The following is a 26,171-nucleotide window of genomic DNA, read 5'->3' on the forward strand; positions in this document are numbered from 1 at the left end:
GACATCCTTCAGTATAACTGACAGCCTGAATATGGCAATCAATTTCCATTACAGTTTTCCACTGTGGCCTTGGCATTTATACACAAGCGCATTTCCCCAGGACAGATGACATCCCCCGCGAGCTGCTGTCTTGATCCAAGCAGACACTGAGGAAGGGACTTGTTTGCTCATCAGCCAACATTCACAGAGCCTCTACTGTAGGTCAGCATTGCTTTATGCGCCAGTAATATGGAAATAAAGGGCACCGTGGAAAGAACAGGCACAGAGCTTGTCCTCGTCTGGAGGGAGAGACACTGTGAAATTCACCAATTACATACTTTAGTAAGTGTTTTAATAGAAGAATGCATGGTCCGGGTGCCACAGAATCCCCAGCAGGGCTAGGCTTGGGGAGAGGATACACTGATCTGATTCTTGCCCCCAGTGCTGGCTCCCCCAGTTCTCACCTTCACGGTTAACTCTTCCTTCAAAACTTCTTTGAAACATTCACTTTTCAAAGAGGTCTGGCCTGACCGACCTATTTTAAATCGGAACTGATCATCTAGCCCTTTTTCCTCATTCCTTTCTAACATTCTATAAAATTTACATACTTATGTTCATTGCAGATTGCCTGTCCCTCTTCCTCAAGAACGTATGCTCCAGAGGGTACATTTCTGTTTTGTTCAAGGATACGTCTCTCCCAAGCGTCTAGGTGCACAAAGGAGGCGCTCTATAAATACCGAAACCAAAAAAACCGGTTGCAGTCGAGTGGATTCCGACTCATAGCGACCCTATAGGGCAGAGTAGAACTGCCCCAGAGGGTTTCCAAGGAGCACCTGGTGGATTTGAACTGCCGACCTTTTGGTTAGCAGCCATAGCTTTTAACCGCTACGCCACCAGGGTTTCCTCTATAAATACATATCGAATAAATCGATGTAGAAGGATGAGTAGGACTTGGCCAGTGAAGGCGCCGGGAGAGCACATCTTTGGGCCCTTCGGAACGAAGAAACATAAATTAGCTCAGGACGGAGAAGGCCCCTCCCTAGGGACCTCGGTACTTCTACAAACTCCACATCCACGTCCCCAGAGCTATACCGGATGCAGGAGTTGCAAAGATAAAACATGTTCTATGCTTTCAACGAGTCAGTAGATAAGACAAAAAAGAAATAAAATACCCTAAAGGTCTACTCGTGCCAGGAAACCGAATGTTCAGAGCACCAACCAATCAACCCACCAACCCGTCGCGGTGGAGTGATTCCGATTCATGGCGACCCTATAAAGGGCATAAAAGGGCAACCGTTTTCACCCCCGGAGGGCCCCCGCGCACCAGCCACTTACTTCAGCTTCTTGAACCTCTCTCTGCCGGCGGCCACGTACTTGCCCCCCTGCTGCACACTGTCCAGCTCCTGGACCTGGTGGCCATGCGTGGGCGTGTAGAGCCGCCGCACCCCGAAGGGCACCTCGATCTCGTCGTTCAGCTGGTTCAGGAAGGCCTCGAAAGACGCCACCCGCCGCCGGTTGAAGACAAACTTCTTGCCCACATAATACTGGTCCCCATTGCGGTACACCAGGATGGTCTTAGCGGGCGTGGTGTCTATCAGGGTATAGGTCCCGTGGGTGCCCATGGTGGCGCTCGGCGCGGGCGCGAGGGCGACTGGGGGCTCTCCACTCGTGCCACGGCTTGGACGCCCCCAGCCCTTCCCCACCTCCCCTGCTCCCGGTTGCCGGGTGAGATGCCTGCCAAAAGTAGGGGGAGGGGGTCCCTGGCAGTTAGTGGGTCTAGGATTCTGTTTTCCCCCTTGTCTCTGGGCCCCGAGAGCCGGGTGAGACAATCCGCGGAGACCCCGATGCCCCCAGCTCACTGGCACCTGCCGGTCAGGCGCCCGGCCGCTGGACTGGAATTTCCGCAAGCCAGTGGGGCCTCGGGGAGTCGCCTGGATAGGGCCGCTTCTGGCCGCTCCCGGGCCCTGTGTGTTGACGCGACCTCCGGGCAATTATGACCTCTGTCCTAGGCCCAGCCCGCCTAGGAGAGGGAAGGCAGGGAGCCGGGAAGAGGTGCTTCAGGGGGCGACACAGGTGGGGGAGTGGAAGGGAGGTGGCAATTTTTGCAAGTGGCTGAAATAAGATTGCGGGAGAGTAGAGAGCAAGAAATGAGAGAGTCCACAGTGTGCCCTACCACGACCCCTTCCACAGCATTTGTTGGCCTCCTCTGCCCAGCCAGCTACTTGGGGTAACCTACCCTGTGGTGGCCCACTTCTGTGGGAGGGGTGGAGGGACGGGGGTGGTGTGAGGTATCAGAACCAAAGGAATGGGGTATTTTAGACTCAGAGTTGGGTCTGGGTCCTGCCTGGGGAAGATACTCAAGTTTTCTGAGCTTCAGTTTCTTTAGCTGCTCAGTAGGGAGTATCTGACCAGTTCAGCAAAAAAAAAAAAAAAGAAAAGTCTAGGATTCCTGACTTGGAATTGGTAACTTGTTCCTTTTCCACCGAAGGGGAATGGCCTGGGATCATTCAGAGCCTGTGAGAAAATGGGGTTACTAGTAGCAGCTAGCTCATGATATCTAACATTTAAAATTCAGACTGCATCCTTATTTTGGGGAAGAACAAATCAAGGGGATATATGACCTTGGGAAAGTCATTCCCTATCCTGGGTAAGGAATCCCTGGGGGGTGGAAACAGTTAACAGTGCTCAGCTGCTAACTGAAAGGTTAAGGTTGGAGGTTCAACTCCACCCAGAAGTGCCTCAGAAGAAAGGCCTGGTGACCTACTTCTGAAAAATTAGTCATTGCAAACCCTATGGAGCACAGTTCTACTCTAACACACATGGAGTTGCTATGAGCTGGAATTCCCTGGAGGACAAATGGTACTGATATTCTGGGTAAAGATGAGCTAGTTGTCTTAAACTAGGACAGTGAATGATTCCAGAAATACATTGTTCCCAAACAATGGCTTTGATGCCCTTAAACTTTTAAAGACAAGAGACTGTATATTATTTACTGAATCTGTATATAGAAGACATAGAATATTGATATTATAAAATATCAGTATTTTATAGTGTTTAAAAAAAAAGTTAATTCACAGCCACAGCCAATGTTTAAACTTCCACACAGCAACATTCAATAAAGACATCAATTTGTGAAAGTGATCACTTTATTAAATCACCAGGAATTATATTGATCTTTAAAAGATTAATTTTTAGAAACTTCTTAAGATTCAGGTGTTCAAATGAAGAATATTACTGGGTAATTATTAATATTCAGCCAGAACAAGGTTTTGTGCGTGTTTAAAGATTGGCTCTGAAACCTGGTTTAACTGAGAATCTCATGCTGGGCTTTTCACTTGGCCGCAGAAGGCAGATGGAGCTTGGGAAGCCCTTGAGCCGAAGGCGGCTCACTCCTCCGTCGGGGGCGATGGTCAGCCTTGCGTGGGTGATGACATCTTGGAGCTCCAAAGTTAGGCTGTTAAACAGGTGATTCTGGTTTGGGAACAGCTGAAAGAAAGGCAGATACAGAGGTCCTTTGTTATAACATGGTGTTCATGGCTCAGATGGACTTACTCATGCAATGCCTACAATGGCCCATCAGATTGGGTTTAAATTAAAGGATTTTAAAAATAAAAGCTATTAAGTAATTTGGCTCACCATAGAGATCTTCCAGTAGGGAAAGGATGCCCAAATAATTCTGACAAGAATATTCATGTTCCCATGATGTTTGCAGTTTTTAATAACTAAGTCATTGGACAAACTGATAAGAAAAAGAAGAGAGCATCTTGGCATCTCCCAGAGGTCATCACCCATCATTAAGTTGGAGTAGACCTCACCTTCCCGACCTGCAAATGATCCCTTCCCTCCTGCTTGTGCAAAGAAGACGTTTCTGTAACATCTCAGAGCGTGCTTCACACGTTAGAGCCTTAAATATACTATATTGCCTCTTCTAAATATAATATATTTAATATTTATAATATATTTAATATATTATATATTATATAATTATTATATATTATATAATTATTATATATTATATAATTATTATATATTATATAATTATATTATAATATAATAAATATAATATATTTATAATATATTTAATATAATGTAGTTTTTTTATATATGTAAGCAGAATTTGATTGTTAGAAAGTCACAAGTGTGGAAAAATAGAACCTGTCTTCTTACCATGTAAATACACAGATATGGTTTTTAAGAGCTCATTCATGTTTCTGTTAGACCAAGCAGAGATTTGGTGTTGTATCTTAACCCTTCAAAAGCTAATTGGAGTGAAAGAGTACTGATGGAGGGCCAGCCTACATAGCTTCTAATGGATACCATCCCATGCTCACCTTCATGACCGGAAGCAGTGGTTTCCATTTATGGGCCGGAAGATCCCACTTTTGCTTAATCATGTCTTCTTCCTCTTGGGTTGTCAGGATACAACCATCAAGTTTACACCTGTCAGGAGAATTGCCTGTTGGAAAAAATAAAGAATGACTTTCTCTACTCCATTTGCATTTAGCACAGTTACGCTTACGGGATACCAGATTTTTTGAATCAGATCAAAAACCCAGCAAAGAACAAGTCATTGTTCTTTTTAAGCGATAGCAACGGTGTGAAATATGTGAGAAAAGGGATGTACCAGTTGATGATGGAGCTGGATAGCCTCACGAAATAGATGAGTCTTTGTTTCTCATAGGAATCAGAAATGGCCTGACATATGTTAATGGTTGACGCATCTGAATTTGAATGAATAGTATTCTTACTTTGAAAGTCAAATGTATTTGATAAACTTTCTACATTGCAGATTTAATTACTTGCGTACTGCTACGTGGCTCATCTGAAATTATTATGAAGCTGGAATTTTTTTTTCATTATGGCATTATATTTTGTAATGTGACAATAAAAATAAAAATTAAAAAAAGAACTATTGAGCTGAGTTAACCAGGGCTTAGCTCCAATCAAATGCACTGTATTCAAGGATTTCTAAGTATTCTCTAGATGGAAGTATGAGGCCCTGAGTTTCTCATCTCTCTATTTGTAATTTAATAGGAGTTGTGTGCCCAGTGAGGCTTGAGGACCTTAGGTGAGAAAGGTCCCCACACTCCTTGTGAGGAGAACAAAGACTTTAGAGGTTTCCCAAGACTTTAAGATAAACAGAAGAGGGGTTGCTGATCAAAAACCCTAGAAAACGAGGATATACGTTGCTCTCATGCCACTCCTTTGCAGTTCATGTCTGAAAATAGTGGTCTCCAAGGTGCAGTGAGCACTCGCCTAGACTGTGCATGAAAATCCAAAGAATTCAGGAAGAAAACACTAGATCCATGTTCCAGCCCATTCCAAAGAAAGGTGATCCAATGGAATGTGGAAATTATCAAACAATATCATTAATATCACATGCAAGTAAAATTATGCTGAAGGTAATTTGAAAATGGTTGCAATAGTACATCGACACGGAACTGCCAGAAATTCAAGCCGAACTCAGAAGAGAGTGTGGGACCGGGGATATCATTGCTCATGTCAGATGGATCCTTGCTGAAAGCAGAGAATTCCAGAAAGATGTTTACCTGTGTTTTATTGACTATACAAAGGCATTCAACTGGGCGGATCATAACAAATTACGGATAACATTGCGAAGAATGGGAATTCCAGAACATTGTGCTCATGAGGAACCTGTACATAGATCAAGAGGCAGTGATTTGGACAGAACAAGGGGATACTTTGTGGTTTTCAAATCAGAAAAGGTGTGCGTCAGGGTTGTGTCCTTTCACCATACTTATTCAATCTGTATGCTGAGCAAATAATTGGAGAAGCTGGACTATATGAAGAACGGGGCATCAGGATTGGAGGAAGACTCATTAACAACCTGCGATGTGCAGATGACACAACCATGCTTGCTGAAAGTGAAGAGGACTTGAAATGATGAAGATCAAACAACTACAGCCTTCAGTAGGGATTACACCTCAACATAAAGAAAAGAAAGTCCTCACAACTGGACCAACAAGCAACATCATGATAATCAGAGAAAAGATTGAGGTTGTCAAGGATTTCCTTTTGCTTGGATCCACAATCAACACCCATGGAAGCAGCAGTCAAGAAATCAAAAGATGCACTGCATGGGGCAAACCTGCTGCCAAAGACCTCTTTAAAGTGTTGAAAAGCACAGATATCACCTTGAAGACTAAGGTGCGCTTGACCTAAGCCATGATGTTTTCCATTGCCTCATATGCATGTGAAAGCTGGACAATGAATAAGGAGGACCAAAGAATTGACGCCTTTGAATTATAGTTTTGGTGAAGAATATTGAATATACCATGGACTGCCAAAAGAACGAACAAATTGGTCTTGGAAGAAGTACAGCCAGAATGCTCCTTAGAAGCAAGGATGGCGAGACTTTGTCTCACATACTTTGGACCAGTTATCAGGAGGGATCAGTCCCTGGAGAAGGACATCATGCTTCGTAAAGTAGAGGGTTGGCGAAAAAGAGGAAGACCCTCAAGGAGATGGGTTGACACAGCGGCTGCAACAATGGACTCAAGCATAACAATGATTGTGAGGACGGCAGAGGACCGGGCAGTGTTTCCTTCTGGTGTACATAGGGTCGCTATGAGTTGCAGCCAACTCGACAGCACCTAACAACAACAACATCAATCAAGGATACTTCATAGGTTCTTCCCAAATTGTATTCAGAGATTCTATAATGAATAGCCTTATAGTATCATAGAATCATATGATTTGGGGCGGGGGGGTCATTCCATCCAATTCTGACAACTTATAAATGGGGAGACAGGAGTACAAACAGTTAAAAATAACTTGCTCAAAATTACACACTGGTGAGTGGGAAAGCCAAGTCCACAGCCCAAGTGTCCTGAATCCCATCCCCATACTCCGTCCACTGTGCCATAGGGCCCATTACCTTTATAACCAGCTCACTGATTATAAAGCACACTTACCTTTAAAATGTTTTGTATCTATTTCAATTTGAGTTATGACTCCAGGGTGCCCCAATCGGAAAACTGCCCATTCACAACCTTGAACCAGGAGAATGCCATTCTCATCATTCTGGAATTCAAAGAAAAAAAATAATAACCTAACTTGGAGTCATTCAAGAAACCAATCGTGAAAACGTGCCGGTGAAAAATGTTGATATGCTGTACTTATACTATTTCTTACTGTAAAGGAATGTTTCCTAAGACTTGATTTGTGAATTGCTATGTGGCAAGTATTGCTTCTTTGCTGTCGTTCTTAAATGGCTCATGCCAATTAATGAGTTATTGGTACTCAATAAACTTTATAAATTTTAAATGATTTTCTATGTTGGTTGTAGATTCATGTAAAGTGTTACGCAGGAAAGGATTTTTATCTAATCCAACTCATAGGTCCTTGTCTTAGTTAACTAGTGCTGCTATAACAGAAATACCACAAGTGGATGGCTTTAACAGAAATTTATTCTCTCACAGTTTAGGCAGTTAGACGTCCAAATACAGGGTGTCAGCTCTAAGGGAAGGCTTTCTCTCTCTATTGGCTCTGAGAGAAGGTCTTTGTCTCCTTTCAGTGTCTGTGGGCCTGGCATTCCTTGGAGAGCTCCATGTGTCTTGGCATAACAGATTACAATTCCAGATTAGAAATGACTCAGGATACAGTTCTTCTGTCAGGACAGCTTCTCAGCCATGCCTGCAGGCAGGCCTCTCTCTCTCTCTCGTCTCTCTCTTGGCCCTTGGCCCTTGGCCCAGCTTGGCCTCTGCCCTGCTCTGGCAAGTGTTACAAAGCTCTTCAGCTCCACCTATAAGTGCCCAGGGGCACCATACCGTGCCAGTAAGCCTCAGCCCAAAGGCACTAGGCTCTCTTGCTGCATAGATCAGCACTCTCACTATGCTATCTTCTGCCGGTCTCCTGGTTCTGCCGCTGCCAGTTCTCTGCTGCTACTTCTCACTATCTTGCACCAAGTCTGGTGTTACAGCTCTCTGTCTCCTGGGTCTGGGAAGTTCTCAGTGCAGGACTCCAGGTCCAAAGAACACACTTTGCTCCCAGTGCTTCTTCCTTGGTGGTGGTGAAGTCCCCTGTCTCTGCTTGCTTCTCTCTCCTCTTATCTCTTGTAAGATAAAAGGTGTGACTCAACTAAAGGTGTGACTGGAGTAAAAGTAAGGGTGTGACTTGAGTAAGGGCATGAGGTACATTGGTGACTCAAGATACACCCACCCTAATCCTGCCTCATTAACATATAGAGGTTAAGATTTACAACTCATCACAAAATGGAGGATAATTACATCAGATCATAAAATGGAGAACAACCACACAATCCTGGAAATCACGGCTTAGCCAAATTGACACATATTTTGGGGGGAACACAATTCAATCCATAATAGTCCTCTAATCTGTTTGCTTTGACCTTTCCAAGTAGATATTTTCTTAGTCAAACCTATATCAAATCTATGCCTCTGAATCTTAGTTTCTAGAGAGGACAGTTAGCTCATTTATATCTGGAACCATTGGGTGACATAAAATCTAACCCAAGAAAGGGGTGCTGAAGACTGTTTTCAGTAGAATTGAAAGGTGTTTTGTTTTGGTGGCCTGATTTCAAGTTAGTGCTGGATGGATTCTGGAGTTCTCTTTTAGTCCCTTTAGTCCCAAATTCACATAAGTGGCCTCATCCAGGGATACACAGATATTAAACAATATTAAACTGGTGTTTTTTTCTCCAGATCTACCAAGAGATATATTCGTAGCTTTTATTTCATTAAACTGTAGATCCTCTCATTTCTTTATTAAAGAAACAAGGTATATTCCAAAAATAATTAGAATACATTAGAGTACTTGGCAAAAACTAGCAGTCTGGTCTTCTGGGTCTTTGCCCCATACTGTAATGAGGCAATGGGAATTTTGGAAGAACTGGAGGGAAGTAATAAGCATTTAGAACAATACTTATGAGGTTTCTAAAATAAGCGAGAGTCTCCTCGATTTAAAAAAAAAAAATTTTTAATTTACTTTTTAGAAAAACCTTAGATATAGTTTTTTTGTTTGTTTAACGTCTTACTTCTAATACTGGTGGCCTATCCAATCTCCTTGCCGTTTCCCAACCATCTGCCATAGACTTTGCACTGCCGACTCCTGCAGGAAAATGAAATCATTTAACAATGTATCGCTTGATTTTACTTTAAATATGAGAATGAACTCATTGGTATAATTAAATGACAGGTTCCACGCACCTAAGCATTGTTACAGAGCCCTGGTGGTGTAGTGGTTAAGAGCTCGGCTGCCAACCAAAAAGTCGGCAGTTCAAATCCACCAGCCGCTCCTTGGAAACCCCATGGGGCAGTTCTACTCTGTCCTATAGGGTCGCTATGAGTCGGAATCGACACAACGGCAAGGGGTAAGCTCTGCTACATAAATTATTTTAATTAAAGTTTAATGTTTTTAGTAAATTCACGTACAAACATAGGGTTAGTAAGTTTTACTTTTCATTTTATAGCAACTACCTAAGCCAAAATGGAAGAAAAATTGCGAATGTTGGCTTACTTCAAGTCATAAGTCATCAAATCATATTTATGGAAGATTAATCTCATCTACTCCCATGCTTGGAAACGGCCTCTTCCTCTTACATCAATCCAAAACACAATGGGATGTTTAATGCTGGCACTGTAGACTTCCCCGAATAAAACCCAACTCCTAGAACATCAATTTACCTATCATATTGTTTGGGTGCCCAAAATATGCATTACTAAATCCTACACAGGCACCCCCATAAGCAATGGCCACTAGGTCTACAGGTTCTGTGGGATCCGTCGCAGTCCAGTCTTTTTGCCCAGTACCGTACGCTCTAAGACGTGCAATTCCGCCATCTGAAAAGGAAAAGGGTCTTCGTTATTTCTGATTTGGAAGAGCAGCTGTGCATCGTGGACTACAAGGCCCACATGTTCCGGCCTTTGCTCACTTCTCCAGTCTCATCTCCTGCTAGGCTTCAGCCACACCTGCCTCCTCTTCCTTCTCAAATACACCAAGCCCGGTACGCCTCAGAACCTTTGTACTTGCCAGTCCCTTGTGCTACACGTTTCCCTAGCTCTCCAAAGACATGAATACTCATCTTTAGTAAGTCTCAAGTGCCATGGCCTCAGAGAGGCCTTCTCTCTCACCCTCTAAAATTATCTTCTGCCCACTCAACTCCAGCCCCTGCCTGACTCCACAGGTTAAATTTTATCACATCGTCTTGCTTGTCTACTCCGTAGCTCTTATCACAGTCTGAAATTATCTTGTTTGTTCATTTATTTGAATCCCTGCTAATAATCAGTCTTCCAAAACCAGAATATAAAATCCTTGAAGGCCAAACAGTCCCCTGTCTTGTTCGTGTCTTTATGACCTCTGCCTAGAACAGGTCCTGGCACACAGTACAGGCTCAATTATTTTTTACTGAACAAATAACTCCAGGGAAGTCAAAAAGCAATTGGTAAATCCACCGTAGATACAATGTTTGGTGCCAGAAATGAGCATTGCTAAATCCCACACAGAGTCATACAAAAGCCTTATGTTTTTATTTTTACAACAACACCTTGCTTAGCATGCAAATGAGAACACGGAAGATATTATTCACAAAATCGTCTATCTCCTGGGAACCACAGCAGCCTGAGATTAGGTCTGCAGAGCAGCAAACAGCTACTAGGAACAATTTACATCATCTGATTCTACCAACTAAAGTGAAAGTTTTCTATTTGTCTGAGTATTACTTCCTAGAAGGTAGAAGCCAAGCATTTTTTGTATGGAAGTGGAATAAAATACCAAAATCATTTAATCGGAGTCTTCTACTGAAACTAAGTGCTGTACACTTTTATATGAAAATTTCAGTGAAACTGAGTGATCGGAAAAAATTTCTGTGAAACAGTGAAAGTCTAGCTATTTACAACAAATAAAACCACACACCATTGACATAAAACCCTAGAAAATATACTACAGGGAGAAAATTCAGCAAAAGCTGGGCTATGAGAGTAATATCACTATTTTGATTCATTGAATATTGTCATTTGTTTTAACGGTATAGAAGATACTTACCTGTTGAATGTAAAGTTGCTTTTACACTGAAAAAAAAATATGATTCCCCTTTACAGAGGTAATATCTTGCCTCAATTTTAATCAAAATTTTGAAGGAAACTCAGAAATATGTCTCAGTGCTCTGGTCCCCTCATTTAAAGCAACCCTGTGCTAGAAATGAGTCGAAAATGGCCTCTGTGTATTGGCCCCAAGTTATTTACTTCTTCATAGCAAGCCGAGGCCTGTTAGCCCAAACAGCCCCCTGGCACCAAACGCAAATTTATACATATATTGTTGTTTTAAAAACAGCCCAAATAAGGAGATTTGCGCCTGCCTGCTTTATATATCCCATGAAACTGCACCCAACATCCGCTAGCCCTAGATAAGATAAAACTCTACAGTTTAAGGACCCCCAGTTGCTTCTCTGACCCAGAGACTCCCCACCTTGCGGCAGCAGGATATCGCCCAGATGCCAAGGTACGTAAAGCAGGCAGGCTCTCAGTGGCTAAATATCTGCTTATTTTGGCTATTTCTTGAACAGTTAACCCAAACCAAACCAAACCAAATCCATTGCCGTCGAGTCAATTCTGACTCATAGCAAATTAAAAAAACCCAAACCATTGACCTCAAATTTATTCCGACTCACAGCAATCCTACAGGACAGAGTAGAACTGCCCCATAGGGTTTCCAAGGAGCAGCTGGTGGATTTGAACTGCCAACCTTTTGGTTAGCAGTTATAGCTCTTAACCACTGCGCCACCAGGGCTCCTATAGCAAATTAGAGCTGTACAAATATGAGTTTGGCCTTAGTGGCTTATTTTTGGGCTCACAGACAGGCTGTTATGAAGAAATAATTAACCTGGGGCCAATATACGGGCATCATCTTTGACTTATTTACATAAAAAGAGTCCAGAAATAAACCCATGTGTCTGTGGTCAACAAATTATCGACAAGAGTGCCAAGATCACTCAGTGGGGAAAGAATAGTCTTTACAACAAATGATGGGAAAACAGGATAGCCACATGCAAAAAATGAAGCTGAACCCTTATCTCACACCATATACAAAAATTAACTCAAACTAGTTCAAAGACCTAAATCTAAGGATTAAAACTATAAAAGTCTTAAAAGATGACATAGGGATAAACCTTCATGACCTCAGATTTGATGATGGTTTCCTGGAAATGACACCAAAAGTACAAAAGAAAAACTTGAAAACCTTTGTGCTTCAAAAGACTTTTAAGAAAGTGAAAAGACAACTTGAAAACTTGGAGAAAATATTTGCAAATCATATATCTGATAAGAGACTTGCATTTACAATATATAAATAACACACACAACTTAATAATAAAAAGACAAATAACCCAATTTAAAAATGGGCAAAGGATCTGAGTTGACATTTCTCTAAAGAAGATGAACAAATAGCCAACAAGTACATGAAAAGATGCTCAACACTATAGTCATCAGGGATATGCAAATCAAAACAACAATAAGATATAATAAAAAAAAAAAGTCAGCTAACAAATGTTGATGAGGATGTGGAGCGACCGGAGCCCTTATACACTGCTGGTAGGAAAGTAAAATGATGCAGCTGCTTTGGAAAACATCCTGGCGTTCTTCAAATAGTTAACCACTGAGTTACTATATGACCCAACAATTCCAATCCTAGGAGAAATGAAAACATATATCCACCCAAAACTTGTACACAAATGTTTAAAATAGCATTATTCATAATAGTAAATAGGTGGGAACAACCCAAATGTCCATCAACTGATGAATGGATTAAAAAAATGTGGTATATCCATACCATTGAATATTATTCAGCCACAAAAAGGAATGAAGGTATTGATACATGCTACAACATGCATGAACCTTGAAAACATTATGCTAAGTGAAAGAAGCCAGCCACAAAAGACCGCAGATTATTTGATTCCATTTATATGAAATATCCAAAATAGTCAAATCTCTAGAGACAGTAGATTAGTGGTTGCTTAGGGCTGGGGAGGGGGAAAGATCGCGATAGCTAAAGGGTATTTCCGTGGATTTCTTTTCAGGGGCTTCTTTTTGAGATGATGAAAATATTCTAAAATTGACTGTGGTGATGGTTACACCTATCTGTGAATAAATCACTGAAATGTATACTTTAAATGGGTGAATTGCACATTATATGAATTATATCGCAAAAAAACTGTCACCAAACTAATTTTTTTAATAAAATGAGGGAAGTTCGTACATACCACTTTAACTGCTGACAAAATACACCTGCGAAATAGAAATTATTAGGAGATACCTAAATACAACTTAGTTCTATCATCCTAGTTTACATCATAGTTTTTCAATAATTACCTACTTATGGATGGATTAAAATTAGGATTTCTTAGAGCACAAAGGGACAAATTATAATCCTAAAATGCTAGCTAGATCAGTGGCCAAGAAGGAAAGGGTGATTTCACTTTATAGTTTTTAAACATGCCAATATAAAGTACAGAAGCCATAGAAATGGAGATGGGTGAGTGTCACATTTACCTGGAAAAATATTGAGTCGTATATGAGTCCACTTCTGCTGGGAATGGACAGGAAAATAATTGTGACTCGAAGAGGGGTTTCCTGGTTTAAGCTCTGCCATGCGAACCAAGTAGTTCCAGTTTTCAGACTTTAGCTAGCAATAAATACCAAAACATTAGCAATAGGTTTGGGGAGCAATACATTCTCTCATCTTACTGCCTGTCTGGGACTTAAGGTGTAGAGATATTTTGGAATAAAAAGTAATGATGGATGCCTAAGAAACCAAAAACTCATTGCCGTTGAGTCACCTCAGACTTGCAGTGACCCTATAGGACAGAGTAGAAGTGCCCCATAGGGTTTCCAAGGCTGTAAATCTTTACGGAAGCAGACCGCCACATCTTTCTCTCAAGGAGTGGCTGGTGGGTTCGAACTGCCTACCTTTCTGGTTAGCAGCCGAGCACTTACCCACTGCACCAGCAGTGCTCCTTGGATGACTAACAGAGCACCTTAATAAAAACACTAATCAAGACCAAGCCCCAGGTTTAATAATAAACAAAATAAAGTCCTGTTGCTTTCACACTGATCAGAATAGTCACTGGGTGGTGGTGTCGGGGGTGGGATGAGGAGAGTTGAGAATGAAGAACAAGATCTCAGATCCCACCCAGATTTCTTCATCTTGAGATTTTTTTAGGAAAAAAAAACAAAAAACTGAACAGTAATGTGAACATTTATTTTAAAATTGAGGCCATTCCCACGGACAATGACAATTTCCCATGGAAATTAATATTGGCTCAGAAAACATTGTTAAACTGTGGTAAATTGGTTGGCTGAAGCTTACAATTTTCTCTACATCAGTGCTTCTCCAACTCTGTGCAGTGAAAGACTTTGCTGTTGTTTGCGTTATTTACTTCCTGGTCTTTTACAGATCAATAGTTTTGTAAAACACAATAAAAATTACTAGACAAACTTTAAGGGGAAAAAAAAAAAAAACAAGAATGTACCCAAAAAGGAACCCATATTGTTTATTATTAAATTCACGAGACAAAGTTACATTGTCAGTGTTATCGAAAGTATTTAAATACCTACTGCCAATTCCTATATTTATCTCTTCTGGGACCAGTAACAGCTTGCTTTTGGGCACCAGTGAGCAGACTACACTTTGAGAAACACGTTTAGGAGCCATGAAGGTCCCTCAGACCGAGGTTGCATGAACATTTGCAGGGTCATAGTGGATGAGTGGAGCCCTGGTGGCATAGCCGTTAGGAGCTATGGCTCGTAATCAAAAGGTTAGCAGTTCGAATCCACCAGATACTTCTTAGAAACCCTATGGAGCAGTTCTACTCTGTCCTATAGGGTTGCTATGAGTCAGAAACGACTCGAAGGCAATGGGTTTGGTTTGGTTTTGGTTTTAGTGGGTTTGGTTTGGTTTTGGTTTTAGTGGATGAGTGAAGTAAGACGTGTTAGACGTCAGTGTCCCAAAGACCCACCATGCACAGCCTGGTGTGCAGAATAAAGTTTCACTATTGTTCCAATAATCAGTTACAAGAATCCCTTCTTTCTTTGGAGGCATACCTCAGCAATAGCTTCAAATTCCTCAGGTGTGGCTGCAGCTCCTGTTCTGATTCCTCTTTCTGGGAATTCTTGTAGTTTATCTGAAGTTCGAGTGACCATTTATGATTTACAGTTAAGGTTAGAGATCAAAATCAAAGAGAATATACTTAGTGGGTAGTACGGTCATTTTCATTTTGGGCAAATATCAATAGAGACATCATTTCATAATGCAAAGCACCAGATGATCCAGAGTAACAGAAACACTTTAAATACTGAAGTTCCTCAATGTTTAAATTATTAATGGTAATTTTAAAAATTAGTGCAACGTATTTGATAATACTTTCGCTTGTCAAGAATAGTGAACATCATTTCTAAGTTAGGTTAAGGCTTCAACAAACTGATCACATGACTAGAGTTTTTTGGGTTTTTTTTTCAATTTGGATCAGTAAAGTTTAGGAATATTGCAAAGTTAATTCCAGAAACACTGCCTCCCCGAGTGACATCCTTAGATTTGATGCCTGGGTGATTCAGAAACAGAAGCACTCATGGGTGATTGATGGGCTTGCCGAAAGAATATGACTCATTTGTCACTCGTTCATTTCCTGCTCGTACAGTAGCATCTCTTGTATCATAATTTAACTTTTGGGGTATCTCAGTTATCTTTGGGGAGCAGGGTCTGTACATTTCATTTCTGCAGAGCTTGACATAGTCCTGTACACGTGGAGTTTTCAGTATGAATTTGCCAGCTAACGTGATTTATCTTCCCTAAACATACGTATATACATACACATACTTGTATATTTGTCTAAGAAAATTAATTTTAGGGCCAACATCAGATGGTGCCAATTAAAGGGATAAAAACACGGGTCTAACTTACAGAGCATGCAGGATTCATAAGGTCCAGGGTTCCAAGATGCAGAAAGGAACCCCTTTTGAAAACCTCAGAGCTGCTGCACCGTGACGCGCACTGGATCATGGGAAAGTGGTGCTGGTGGAGACAGCCCCCAGCTGGCCCCAGACCTGGCTCCAGATCGTCTGGATCATCCTGGGACAAACCTACTTCCTCCCACCTTTCCTGGCATCTACTTACCAAACCTCAAGGTGGCACAAGATTGTGCTTCTGGGTGAGGTCTGAGGAGTGTGGGAATGATGAAATTTATGCTGGACCAAAGAACATGGTTAACTTAAAAATTAAAAAACACAGAGCACTCTTATTGAGAATCCAGAGGTCTGAGTTCTCAAGGTCAGTCATAGCAAAGTGGCCTTAGACAAGTTGCTGGACCTGCCTGGGTCTTATCTAAAGGGCAAAACCAGAGGGCTGAGCCGGATGAGCCTTACAACTCCACAATCCTCACTGTGGGGGGAAAGTCAGTAGTTCCTTAGTCACCTTCTGGTAAGTTTGCTGCTTGAATTGACATTCGGGGAGCATAATTTCCTATGAAGTAAGAAATATCCACATCGAAACCTCGAATAATTCCTTGTATTCCCAGTTTGATGATACACCAATCGTGACCTATAAAACCACAGGAACATCCCATTAGATTTATATGGTAAATGAAAGATGTGACTGAACAGTACTAAAAAAGAAAATAAACAAAAAGAGTACCCTTTTCCCATCACAGAAAATTGTATACAGCTTAATTCTCACCTAATATGACTTTAAGATCTCCCATCAGCTGATCATCCATTACCACCATTCCCCAACATGACCCCTCAATTCTAGTCAGACCAGGAAATGCATAGGCTTTGGATTCAGAAAGACCTGATTCCAAGTTGATCATTTACTAGATGTGTCCTTGACAAGTTATTTGACCTCTCTGAGCCTTTATTTCTTCAACTGTAAATCAGGGTTGATATTACTTTCCGTAAGGCTTAAATGTGATTACAGATGGTACGTAAAACACCTAGGCCAGTTCAGTAGGTGTTCAATATAAAGCTGGTTCTCCTGGATACAGCAGGTTTCTTGTTATCTCGAGCTTTTTCCCTCTAGCACGCCTGTCAAGAATACCTTGCTTTGCACTTGTCAACGTGTAAGAACTCTTAAAGTCAGTATGCCACCAGGTAGTTCTTGGTTACTTACTGCCAGGCACAAACCCATCCTAAAATGTCCAGATTTAGTAGAATCTAATAATGTCACAAGTATTATAGAAATAAAGAAAACTAGAAACAGCCAATATTTCTGTAATACTTGAGGCAAGAGCTAAAAATCTAGATATTAGTCTAATATCTGGATTAGTGCTGTTTTATAGACATTTCTTCAGCTTTAAAAGGTGGCTTTTGATTGAGACTTGTGAGTAGCAATGAATAAAAATAGCATCTTAAGGTGACATAAAAGATAGTGTGTGCATTGGCATAGGACAGATCTTGGTTCAAGTTCTCACCTTATCTTACTAGCTATATGACCTGGGCTAAGTTAATGAACGTGTTTCCCCAGCTGTTAAGTGGGGATAAGAACACCTACTTCAGAGAGCTGTTGTGAGGATCAAATGTGAATGCACTTACCATTTAACACTTGCCATATTGCTCGATAAATATTGGCTCTTCCCCTCCATCCATAGCCCTCACCACTGTTTTCATTTTCCTAGTCATACGTTTTCACCCTCTCTTCTGCCTGATGGTGCATAGATGGCCAGGGCTTGAGCTACCCCTTCCTGACTTCCCAGGGACCAATGTTCAGATAGGGACATCTGAGATTACAGAGCCTTCCACGGATTTATCAAAATGGACAACCGAGGGAAGTAGAATTGTTCACATACACGCCAGCTTTCCAACAGCTCCTAATCTTAAGCTTTGCAGGGTTGACAGAGTCACCATCGTATTACCTGGAGTTCTTTTCCTTCTGGTCTCCCATCCATCCATCCATTTCCCAAACTCAGTATATTCATGTGCTTTAAAACTTGGGGCGTCACTCTAAAGCAAAGATAGAGAATAGTTTGGTAGTTAACATTCATGTGGTAGCCCGGATTTCCCGCATATCCACTTTCGTCCCAAAGGGACAGGTGGTCATGCAAACATGGATTCTAGAGGAGTTCCCAGCAGATGGGGGAGTCGCTACCCTTTCCTTTATCTACAGCTAACCTGTCCACGTCAGTAGATGCCTCCCTATATTTGTATCATCTTCAGAGAAAGAAATTCTACATTTTTATGGGCCTCAGCATACAGAATTAATCACAGATAGCAACAAGTAAAACCCCATTATGATTAATTCCATGGGCCTTACAAATGGAGCCACGAAACTACCAACTGCAGTCTAGCTGGATACTGAAAGGTCATTGGAACAAAGGAAGAGATGCTTGTTAGATTTCCCAAGCAACCCAGAAATGGCCATTTAACAAGTAATTCAGCTGAAGTCTTATTGAGTAAGACTGATGCTCAGGGTCAAGCAAAACACTTAAAGCCTGATGCTCTGATCTGCTCTAAATGCAGCTAAGGAAAACCCTGGGCTCTAAAGTCACTGCTTTGTACAAAGCTAGGTATGAAGCTCCATTTAGCCACTTACTGAGCACCCTTAGACAAGTGACTGAGCCTCTGTTTCTTCATCTTTAAAAGCAGGGATGATAAATCCATACCTCCCAGGATCGCTTACGAAGTTGAGACCATATTCATGAAAGCACCTTGTATATTGCAGACAGTCAGAAATTGTTTTGTGCTTGGTGGATGGTGGGTGAACAAGGATGAGGGCTATTTTTTCTTTTCAAATAAGGATAAATGCAAGGAGAATCTTATGTTACTGATCAGGAAAATCTTCTTTACCAGGTATGGAGGAAAAGGACAAGGTCACCAGGCAAGCAATAGTGAGAGGCCTAGGCAGGGCTGTGAAGTGAGACTAACCAATGACCCAGGGTGAGTAGTGGCTTAATACTTGAGCTCTGGAGCCAGGCTGCCTGAGTGTGTAGCCCAGCTCGGACTCCCCCAGGCGAGTGGCCTATGGCAAATATGCCTCAGCGTCCTCATCTGTCAAATGCAAATGATAACTGGTTTCTCTACCTCCAAAGGCCATTGCCAGCACTAAAAAGCCTAGAAATTCCCTGGCACATAGTAAGTGTCCAATATCTGTTTAGCACATTATATCAAAGTTGATCATATTTTGAATCTTATTAAAATCAAATCACATCTTAAACCTCATTCCAGCCTGTCTATAGTTCATGAGAAAGTATGTTCTAAGCCTACTAGTAGAAAAAGGGGTACATCACCCCCTAAAAACCCTAGGTCTGCCAAGTTCCACACTTTGTGGTGTTTAGCTCTGGTGGAGAGAGGGGTCATGTCATTGTAGGTGTGCTGCTCCGGCTACCGCTGCTATTGTGACTGAAGTTGAAAGGCATGAAGGAAGTGGGAGAAACATGCTCATGAACTAACGGCAAGGGAAAACGGTACGGTCACAAAAATGGTGCCCACCATACGATGACAAACACGTTCTTAAAAAAGAAAAAAAACCGAAGGCCAATCCCAGGAGTTTACCCACCCCTGTGTCCAGAGAGCTACACTACAATGTTCCCTGCAGCCCCATCTGCAACAGTGAAAAACGTAGCCAACCTAAATGTGCATCAGCAGCGGGAAGACGAAGTGTGTGTTACATTCGTATGTTAATTACTGTCCAGCAGTTTAGGGCAATGACCTAGATCTACATGCATCAACATGGATCTGGCTCAAAACTAGTGAGTGGAAAAATCAAGTTTACACAGTATTAAGTACTTTGTGCTAATATGTCTATAAATTTAAACTGCAAAACAATGCTATTCTTTCCGTACATTTACATGGGTACGTATACATTTAAAAGTATATTTGAAGAATACTGCAATCTTACAATAGTGTTAATTCTGTAAAGAGAAGTAGATTGGCATTGACCGTGGTGAAAGAGGCTTTAGCTTTATCTGTAATAGTCCTCTTTTTTTCAAAAACGAGAATAAATATTTATTACTTGTGTGATATTTAAGTGTGTATATGTATATACACACACATATATATACACAATGTGTGTGAAGAAAGTATATGCCCAAGTGTATAAATAATAAGTCTTTTAATCTCTCTCATCCCAATTTATCAACTTTTTTTTTTCAAAATGGGAAAAATATATATTTATATATTACTTGTTGATTTGAAGTGTTTATCCATGTTTCTACATACAATATAGAAGTTATGCTAGTATATATAATATAATATCAGAGTCCCGTGTGGCACAAGAGATCAAGCACTCAACTACTAGCCAAAAGATTGGCAGTTTGAACCCACCCAGAGGCGCCTCTCGGAAGACAGGGCTGACGATCTGTTTCCGAAAGGTCACAGCCTTGAAAACTCTATGGAGCAGTTCTGCTCTGCACACATGGGGCCACCGTGAGTCGGAACTGACTTGACAGCTGCTAACAACAATAATAGAACATAATATGTAAAGTAATGTAATATAATATATAAAACCCAAACCCATTGCCTTCAAGTCGATTCCTACTCATAGTGACCCAATAGGACAGAGTAGAATTGCCCCATAGGGTTTCCAAGGCTGTAATCGTTATGGAAGCAGATTGCCACATCTTTCTCCTGCAGAGCGGCTGGTGGGTTCAAATGGCCGACCTTTTGGTTAGCAGCGAGCACTTAGCTACTGTGCCACCAGGGCTCCTAATATAATATATACTCAAGTATAAAATATGATCAAGTCCTTCATTCTCTCCCCCCCACTTCCCAAGCCTACCTCTTCACACGTAACAGCTCTTCACAGTTCGGTGTGTATCTTTTAAACATTGTGTTACACATATACAATATGTATACATATGTATAGCTGGTGTATAGCTAACTAGCTCCTTCTTTTTAATAGGCACATAATATTCCATAGTCTGGAAGGTTATAATTTCTTCAACTAGTTCCTGTTAATGGACATTTAGGTTGTTTTGTTTCTGTTTTTAGTTTTTCCCCCTTCAAACAATACTAGAATGAGTATTTTCTGTGTAGCTTTGCCCGTTTGTGCAAATAATATGAATCTGTGGAAGAGCTAGGTCAATATGTATATGTATTTAAAATTTTCAAAGATAGGACACATGGTAAAATGGTAAGAGCTTTGTCTTTTATTAGCTGTGTGACCTAGAACAAGTTACTTAACATCTCTGTTCTTCATCCTATTTTCTTTTTCCCCTAACAAATAAGTCAGTTAATAGATGTAAAATGTTTCATACTATCATACGTCAACATGCTCAGGACACGGTCAGGTTTTTCTGTACAGAGTAGCCATCCCACACACAGTGGCCAATGATACACCAATCACAGTTGAGGACAACAGGCTGTGACAGGTCAGTAGACACGGGTTATAAAGGTCACTTGGCTGCAATCGCAGTCACTGTCATGGGTTTTAAATACATGTGCCCTTGTATTATCTCACCCCTCACAACAATTCTTAACACCAACATTGGTTGTGACGAGGTAGTGGGGATTCCAGCCGAGCTTCTGTTTCTTCCCCACGTTTCAGTAATTTCTCCAGTTCTTTTTGCAATACATGTATTGCACAGTTTTATAATTAGGTGGGTAAAACATTGTCTAAAAAATGCAAGACGGGTGTCTGTTTTCTTCCCCACACAAATTTTGGAATCCACATTAAGACCATGGGCAATAGATGAGGATCTCAGTATTTTCCAGGCCGTGTGGTCACAAACGCCTTTGTCAGATCCCTGTATTGGTGCTGATCTGTACTTGTTTCTAACATTCTGACATGCTAATTCACTGGCACGCTTAATATCACCTCCATCCCAGATATACTGTAGATTTTAATTAACAGAACTACATAGATCATCGCTACACGACACTTTGCATTGCAGAATGTCAATTTACAATACCTTTATAAGGTTTTCTGCAGGAGCAAAAAAGTCGTCTGTTGCAAATAAAATCTAGAGAAATAAAGAAGTAAAGATAAAATAACCATAAATTAAAAACCGTTTTATTTCATTCCCTAGTGAAACATTACGAGATGCAGTAAAAAGAAAATGCGAAGTTGCCTAAGGGAAGAGAAACAATATGCAATTAAGCCACAACGCTTTTTAAATGTTTGGATTTCATTGCTTGCCTTCCCCTTAATCTTTTCTTCCCACCCTTTTTTCTTAATCCCCTTTACCATCTGGATGCAAAAGTGCTAACTTCTTACACTTGGGAAGCAAATAAACCAACTTTCTTTTTTTCAAGAACATTAGGTCTTGTGACGGTTTCCCAAACACGTTGGTGTTGTGTGCCATCCTGTCGATTCTGTCTCAAGACAACCCCGTGTAACGGAGTAGACCTGCCCGTAGTGTTTTCTTGGCTGTGATCTTTACAGAAGCAGATGGCTAGGTCTTTCTTCCGAATAGTCACTGGGTGGGTTTGAACCGCCGACCTTATTGGTTAGCAGCCTAGCACTTAACTGGTGCGGCACACAGCAATGACAACAAACGCCCCACTGGGTCAGCCCTGCAGTTTAGCCAGCTCAGTGTTCTCCCTCCAAAGGCGCGCCAAAAGATGCCCTGTGGTGGGCTGACCTGGGAATTTATAGACAAAGCAGGACATTATGACGGTGAGGAAAGGCTGTTAAAAAATAGGCGTACACTGGGATTTTTCCTGGCAAAATGGGGCATTGGTCAGGCTACCTAATGCAGGACACAGTGACCTCTCCAGTTTGGAAGAGACACAGTGGACTGGCATCTGATTTTACCTCGGGAAACCTAAAAGGCAAAAGAGGATCCAGCTGTTTGGCCAGCTGCCAGCTATTTGGGCAGCAGCTACTGTGTGGTGTGGTGTGGTGTGTAGTGAAGGAGAGTTGTCATCGTGTCAGGGTTGACCTGCACACTGAGAGTTTGTCAGGGCAAAGGACAGGTGGACCTACCTAGTTGGATTCCTCCCCTGCTCTGTAGCCTTTGATGGCTCCCTCGCAGAAACTTTCAGGGCACACAGTGCCTTTCCTACCTCTTCAGACCCGCTCTCTCCACTCCCCCCACAAGCACCTGCTGTGTTCTGGAAATCCTAAACTAGCTGGAACACGGCAAGCCCCATCCCTTTCCAAGCCTTCACCGTCGGTCGGAAACACCCCCTCTCCTCCCTCTTTGCCTTGCCAGCTCCCTCTCCTACTTTAAGATCCCTTTGAGCATCACCTTATCCAGAGAGTCTTTCCTGACTTCTCCCCACAACCCACCAGGCCAGGCAGTCCTCAGGCTGAAGTACTATATTTTTACTCAAATAATGTGCACCTTCTACTTTTGTTTGCCAACTGTGACCCCCTCCCCCCACAAGGTATTTTCGTAAATGTGCTATGCTAATTTTTTACAGCAGCATGTAAAAAAAATTGGCATAGTGGCGCTTATGAAAATACCTCACGGGAGGAGGGGCATGGATGGCAAACAAACGTAGAACGCGTGCGTTATTTGCATAAAAATATGATAGATGTGCTCCCAACAGCACCCTAACTTCAGTTGATCACAGTGCAGGCCGAGACTTTATGTCTGACTCCCTTGCAGAGTGTAAGCTTCTGGAGGGCAGGGACTGGGCTACTCACTTCTGTACTAGCGCCTTTTACACATTGCCCAGCCCATGAGAGATGCTCAGCAGTGTCACTGGGCAACTGGAAACCACTCAAGTTTTCTCAGCAGAAAAGGGCAAGTACAGAGCTCTGCTCTGCGATCACTTAGAGAGTGAGGGAAACCCTGAGGAGCTGCTGCAATAATCAAAACAAAAAGTACTGAGAGTTTGAAGCAATGCACCGGCCAGAAGAACGGAAAAGGCAGCGGGGGTCGGGGGCGTGGGCAGACTTCGGAGACGCTGTGGGGTCGGGGGCGTGGGCAGATTTTGGAGACGCTGTGGCAACGGAGTCTATGGACTCGGCAACTGCCTGGATGTTAGAAACCAGAGAAATCAAAGATGCTCCCAAGGCTTTCTAGCTGGATTACTAGGATATTGGTAGTGCTCGAACAAAAAAGGCTGCCCAGGGCATGGGGCAGGTGTGTAATGGAAGAGGAGAAGTTAAGCCTTGGACATGCTTAGTGATAACACCAGGGACATGTAAGTAGAAATACCCGGGAAGCAGTAGAAGTAAAAAAGAGATGCTAGGGAGACAGTGGGATCAGGGCTGTAAGGACAGATCTTGAAAGACAGTGGAGCCTTGGAAAAGGATCAAGTTGCCAAAGGAGACAGTGTAGAAAGAGAAGAGGGAAAAGACGGAATACAACTTGATAAAAACTAATAAATACATATGTACATATGGTATCCTTGTGCATGTATATATGTACAGGAGCGTTTGCATGCGTGTGTGTGTGTGCATGTATGCATATGTATTTGTGTATGCATATTGTGTGTATGTATGTATATATGAATGTGTGTGTATGTATATAGGTATGTATATGTGTATGTGTATATATACATAATATATATAGGTATATGAGTGTGTGTATATATATAAACATATATATGGAGCCCGGGTGGCGCAGTGGTTAAGTGTTCGACTGCTAACCAAAAGGTCAGCAGTTCAAATCCACCAGCTGCTTCTCGGAAACCCTATGGGGCAGTTCTACTCTGTCTGATTGGGTCGCTGAGTCAGAATGGACGCAATGGCAATGGGTGATAGATATCTATACATACATGCATGTGTGAGTATTTATATATATACATTAGGTACCAAGACAGGAGACAAGGAAAGAGACTCTAGGTGAGCAGCCAGAAACGTTGAGAGAACCATAATAAAACAGAGGCTTTTAAAGGAGATGGTCAAATAAGATAATTGCAGGAGTCACCAGGTGGCGTATACAGTTAAGCACTCGACTGCTAGCCAAAACGTTGGTGGTTCAGTCCCACCCAGAGGCACCTCGGAAGACAGACCTGGTGATCTGCTTCCGAAAGGTCACAGCCTTTAAACACCCCATGAGGCAGTTCTACATGGGGTAGCCGTGAGTGAGAATCGACTGAACAACACAGAAGGTTATTTGCAGACAAAATAAAAAAGTACCCTCCAAAACTGATGAAAAAAAAGACAGTTGTCCATCAACCAATGCATGTAGAATTAGTATGATGATGACCACTAAAACAAACGACATCATAAAAAACTACTCGACAGGACTCTATACTTGCTTGATCTAGCATGGCACGGTGTCACGTTTAGACTTCATTACATAGAAGATTTGTGACTATGGGAAAATCACTTCTTAGTTTTCTGCCTTTGAAAAGGTAATCTGAGCTTCAATATTCTCGTTACAAAAAGAAGGATAATATTACCTCCTTTGGGGGTTATTTGTATAATCATTAAATGAGATTATAAATGCAAAGCACTGAGCACATGCCTTGCACATATGTATAAATGGTAGCTTTTCAATACCCAAAGTATGTTGCACATAATAGACGCTCAATGTTGATTTGAACTATAGAAACATAGTCTTGAATGTGGCCTCCTTACGGCATTGGTACCAGGTCATGCCTACGTGAAGCATCTGTATAGTGGTTCCTAATGCGCATGCAGTGCCTGGGAACTTGTTAGGAATGCAAATTCCCAGGCTCCACCCCAGACTTACTAAATCAGAAAGCCTGAGAATGGAGCCCAGCAATTTGTGGTTAACAAGTTCTCCAGGTGATTCTCCTACCACACTAAAGTTGGCGAACCATCCATCTATACAAGAAAACACTGAGCGATAGTGAATTGTTTTCACACGTACAAAATCTCACTTTCAATCACTTAAAGTAATGCCGCATTTATTAGGCATTGTCACCAATTTAAGAAAAAAAAAATTCCTTGGAAGTCTTTTGAGATAATGGGCTTCAGCCGAATTCTTGCCATTCTAATTATGTTCGCTGTGGTGGTTAGTCGCATCATTAGCACGAGTACATTAAATGCTTTCGTTTGCTAATAGAGACCCACTCACCTTTCCTCCTACGGACTCAGATGCCATGTCAATCAGATGGATGAAGTCCGCAAACCTAGCCTGTTTTCTTTCCTTTGGATAGTCAGCCATGCTTCCTAGATATGGGAAGAGCACATCTGGGTCAACCTTCAGAGGCAAAGGGGTGACAGAGATTGCAAGAGCAAGTGGTTGCCTGACCAAAGAGGGCCCTGGCCCAAGTCCCCGAAAACCAAGGTGTTGAGACATTCAAAGGTCAGGCAAAACACACATATTTTCAAATGGATGTGACAAGTGCCCTTCCACTCAATGATGT

General features: G+C 41.8%; 2 protein-coding genes across 2 annotated transcripts in view; both read right to left on the bottom strand.

Annotated features, from left to right (window-relative positions):
- The window catches only part of DCDC2C (doublecortin domain containing 2C), a 146,983-nt gene extending 145,382 nt beyond the window's left edge, over window positions 1-1,601 (bottom strand). The window contains exon 1 of the mRNA XM_023728231.1: window positions 1,315-1,601. Within this exon, the coding sequence (XP_023583999.1) occupies window positions 1,315-1,601 (287 nt within the window). The remainder of the gene's footprint in view (window positions 1-1,314) is intronic.
- Window positions 1,602-3,258: 1,657 nt separating this feature from the next.
- ALLC (allantoicase) lies at window positions 3,259-25,969 on the bottom strand. The gene is made up of 11 exons (XM_004373082.1): window positions 25,880-25,969; window positions 21,848-21,898; window positions 17,855-17,942; window positions 16,420-16,545; window positions 15,054-15,133; window positions 13,503-13,635; window positions 9,645-9,800; window positions 8,996-9,069; window positions 6,915-7,023; window positions 4,311-4,435; window positions 3,259-3,465 (listed from the first exon to the last, which is right to left on the bottom strand). Exons 1-11 carry the CDS (start codon window positions 25,967-25,969, stop codon window positions 3,259-3,261), a joined length of 1,239 nt encoding a protein of 412 aa, XP_004373139.1.
- Between the last annotated feature and the right edge of the window lie 202 nt (window positions 25,970-26,171).

Source organism: Trichechus manatus, unplaced genomic scaffold (genome assembly GCF_000243295.1).
Source record: "Trichechus manatus latirostris isolate Lorelei unplaced genomic scaffold, TriManLat1.0 scaffold00023, whole genome shotgun sequence".
NCBI lineage: Eukaryota > Metazoa > Chordata > Mammalia > Sirenia > Trichechidae > Trichechus > Trichechus manatus.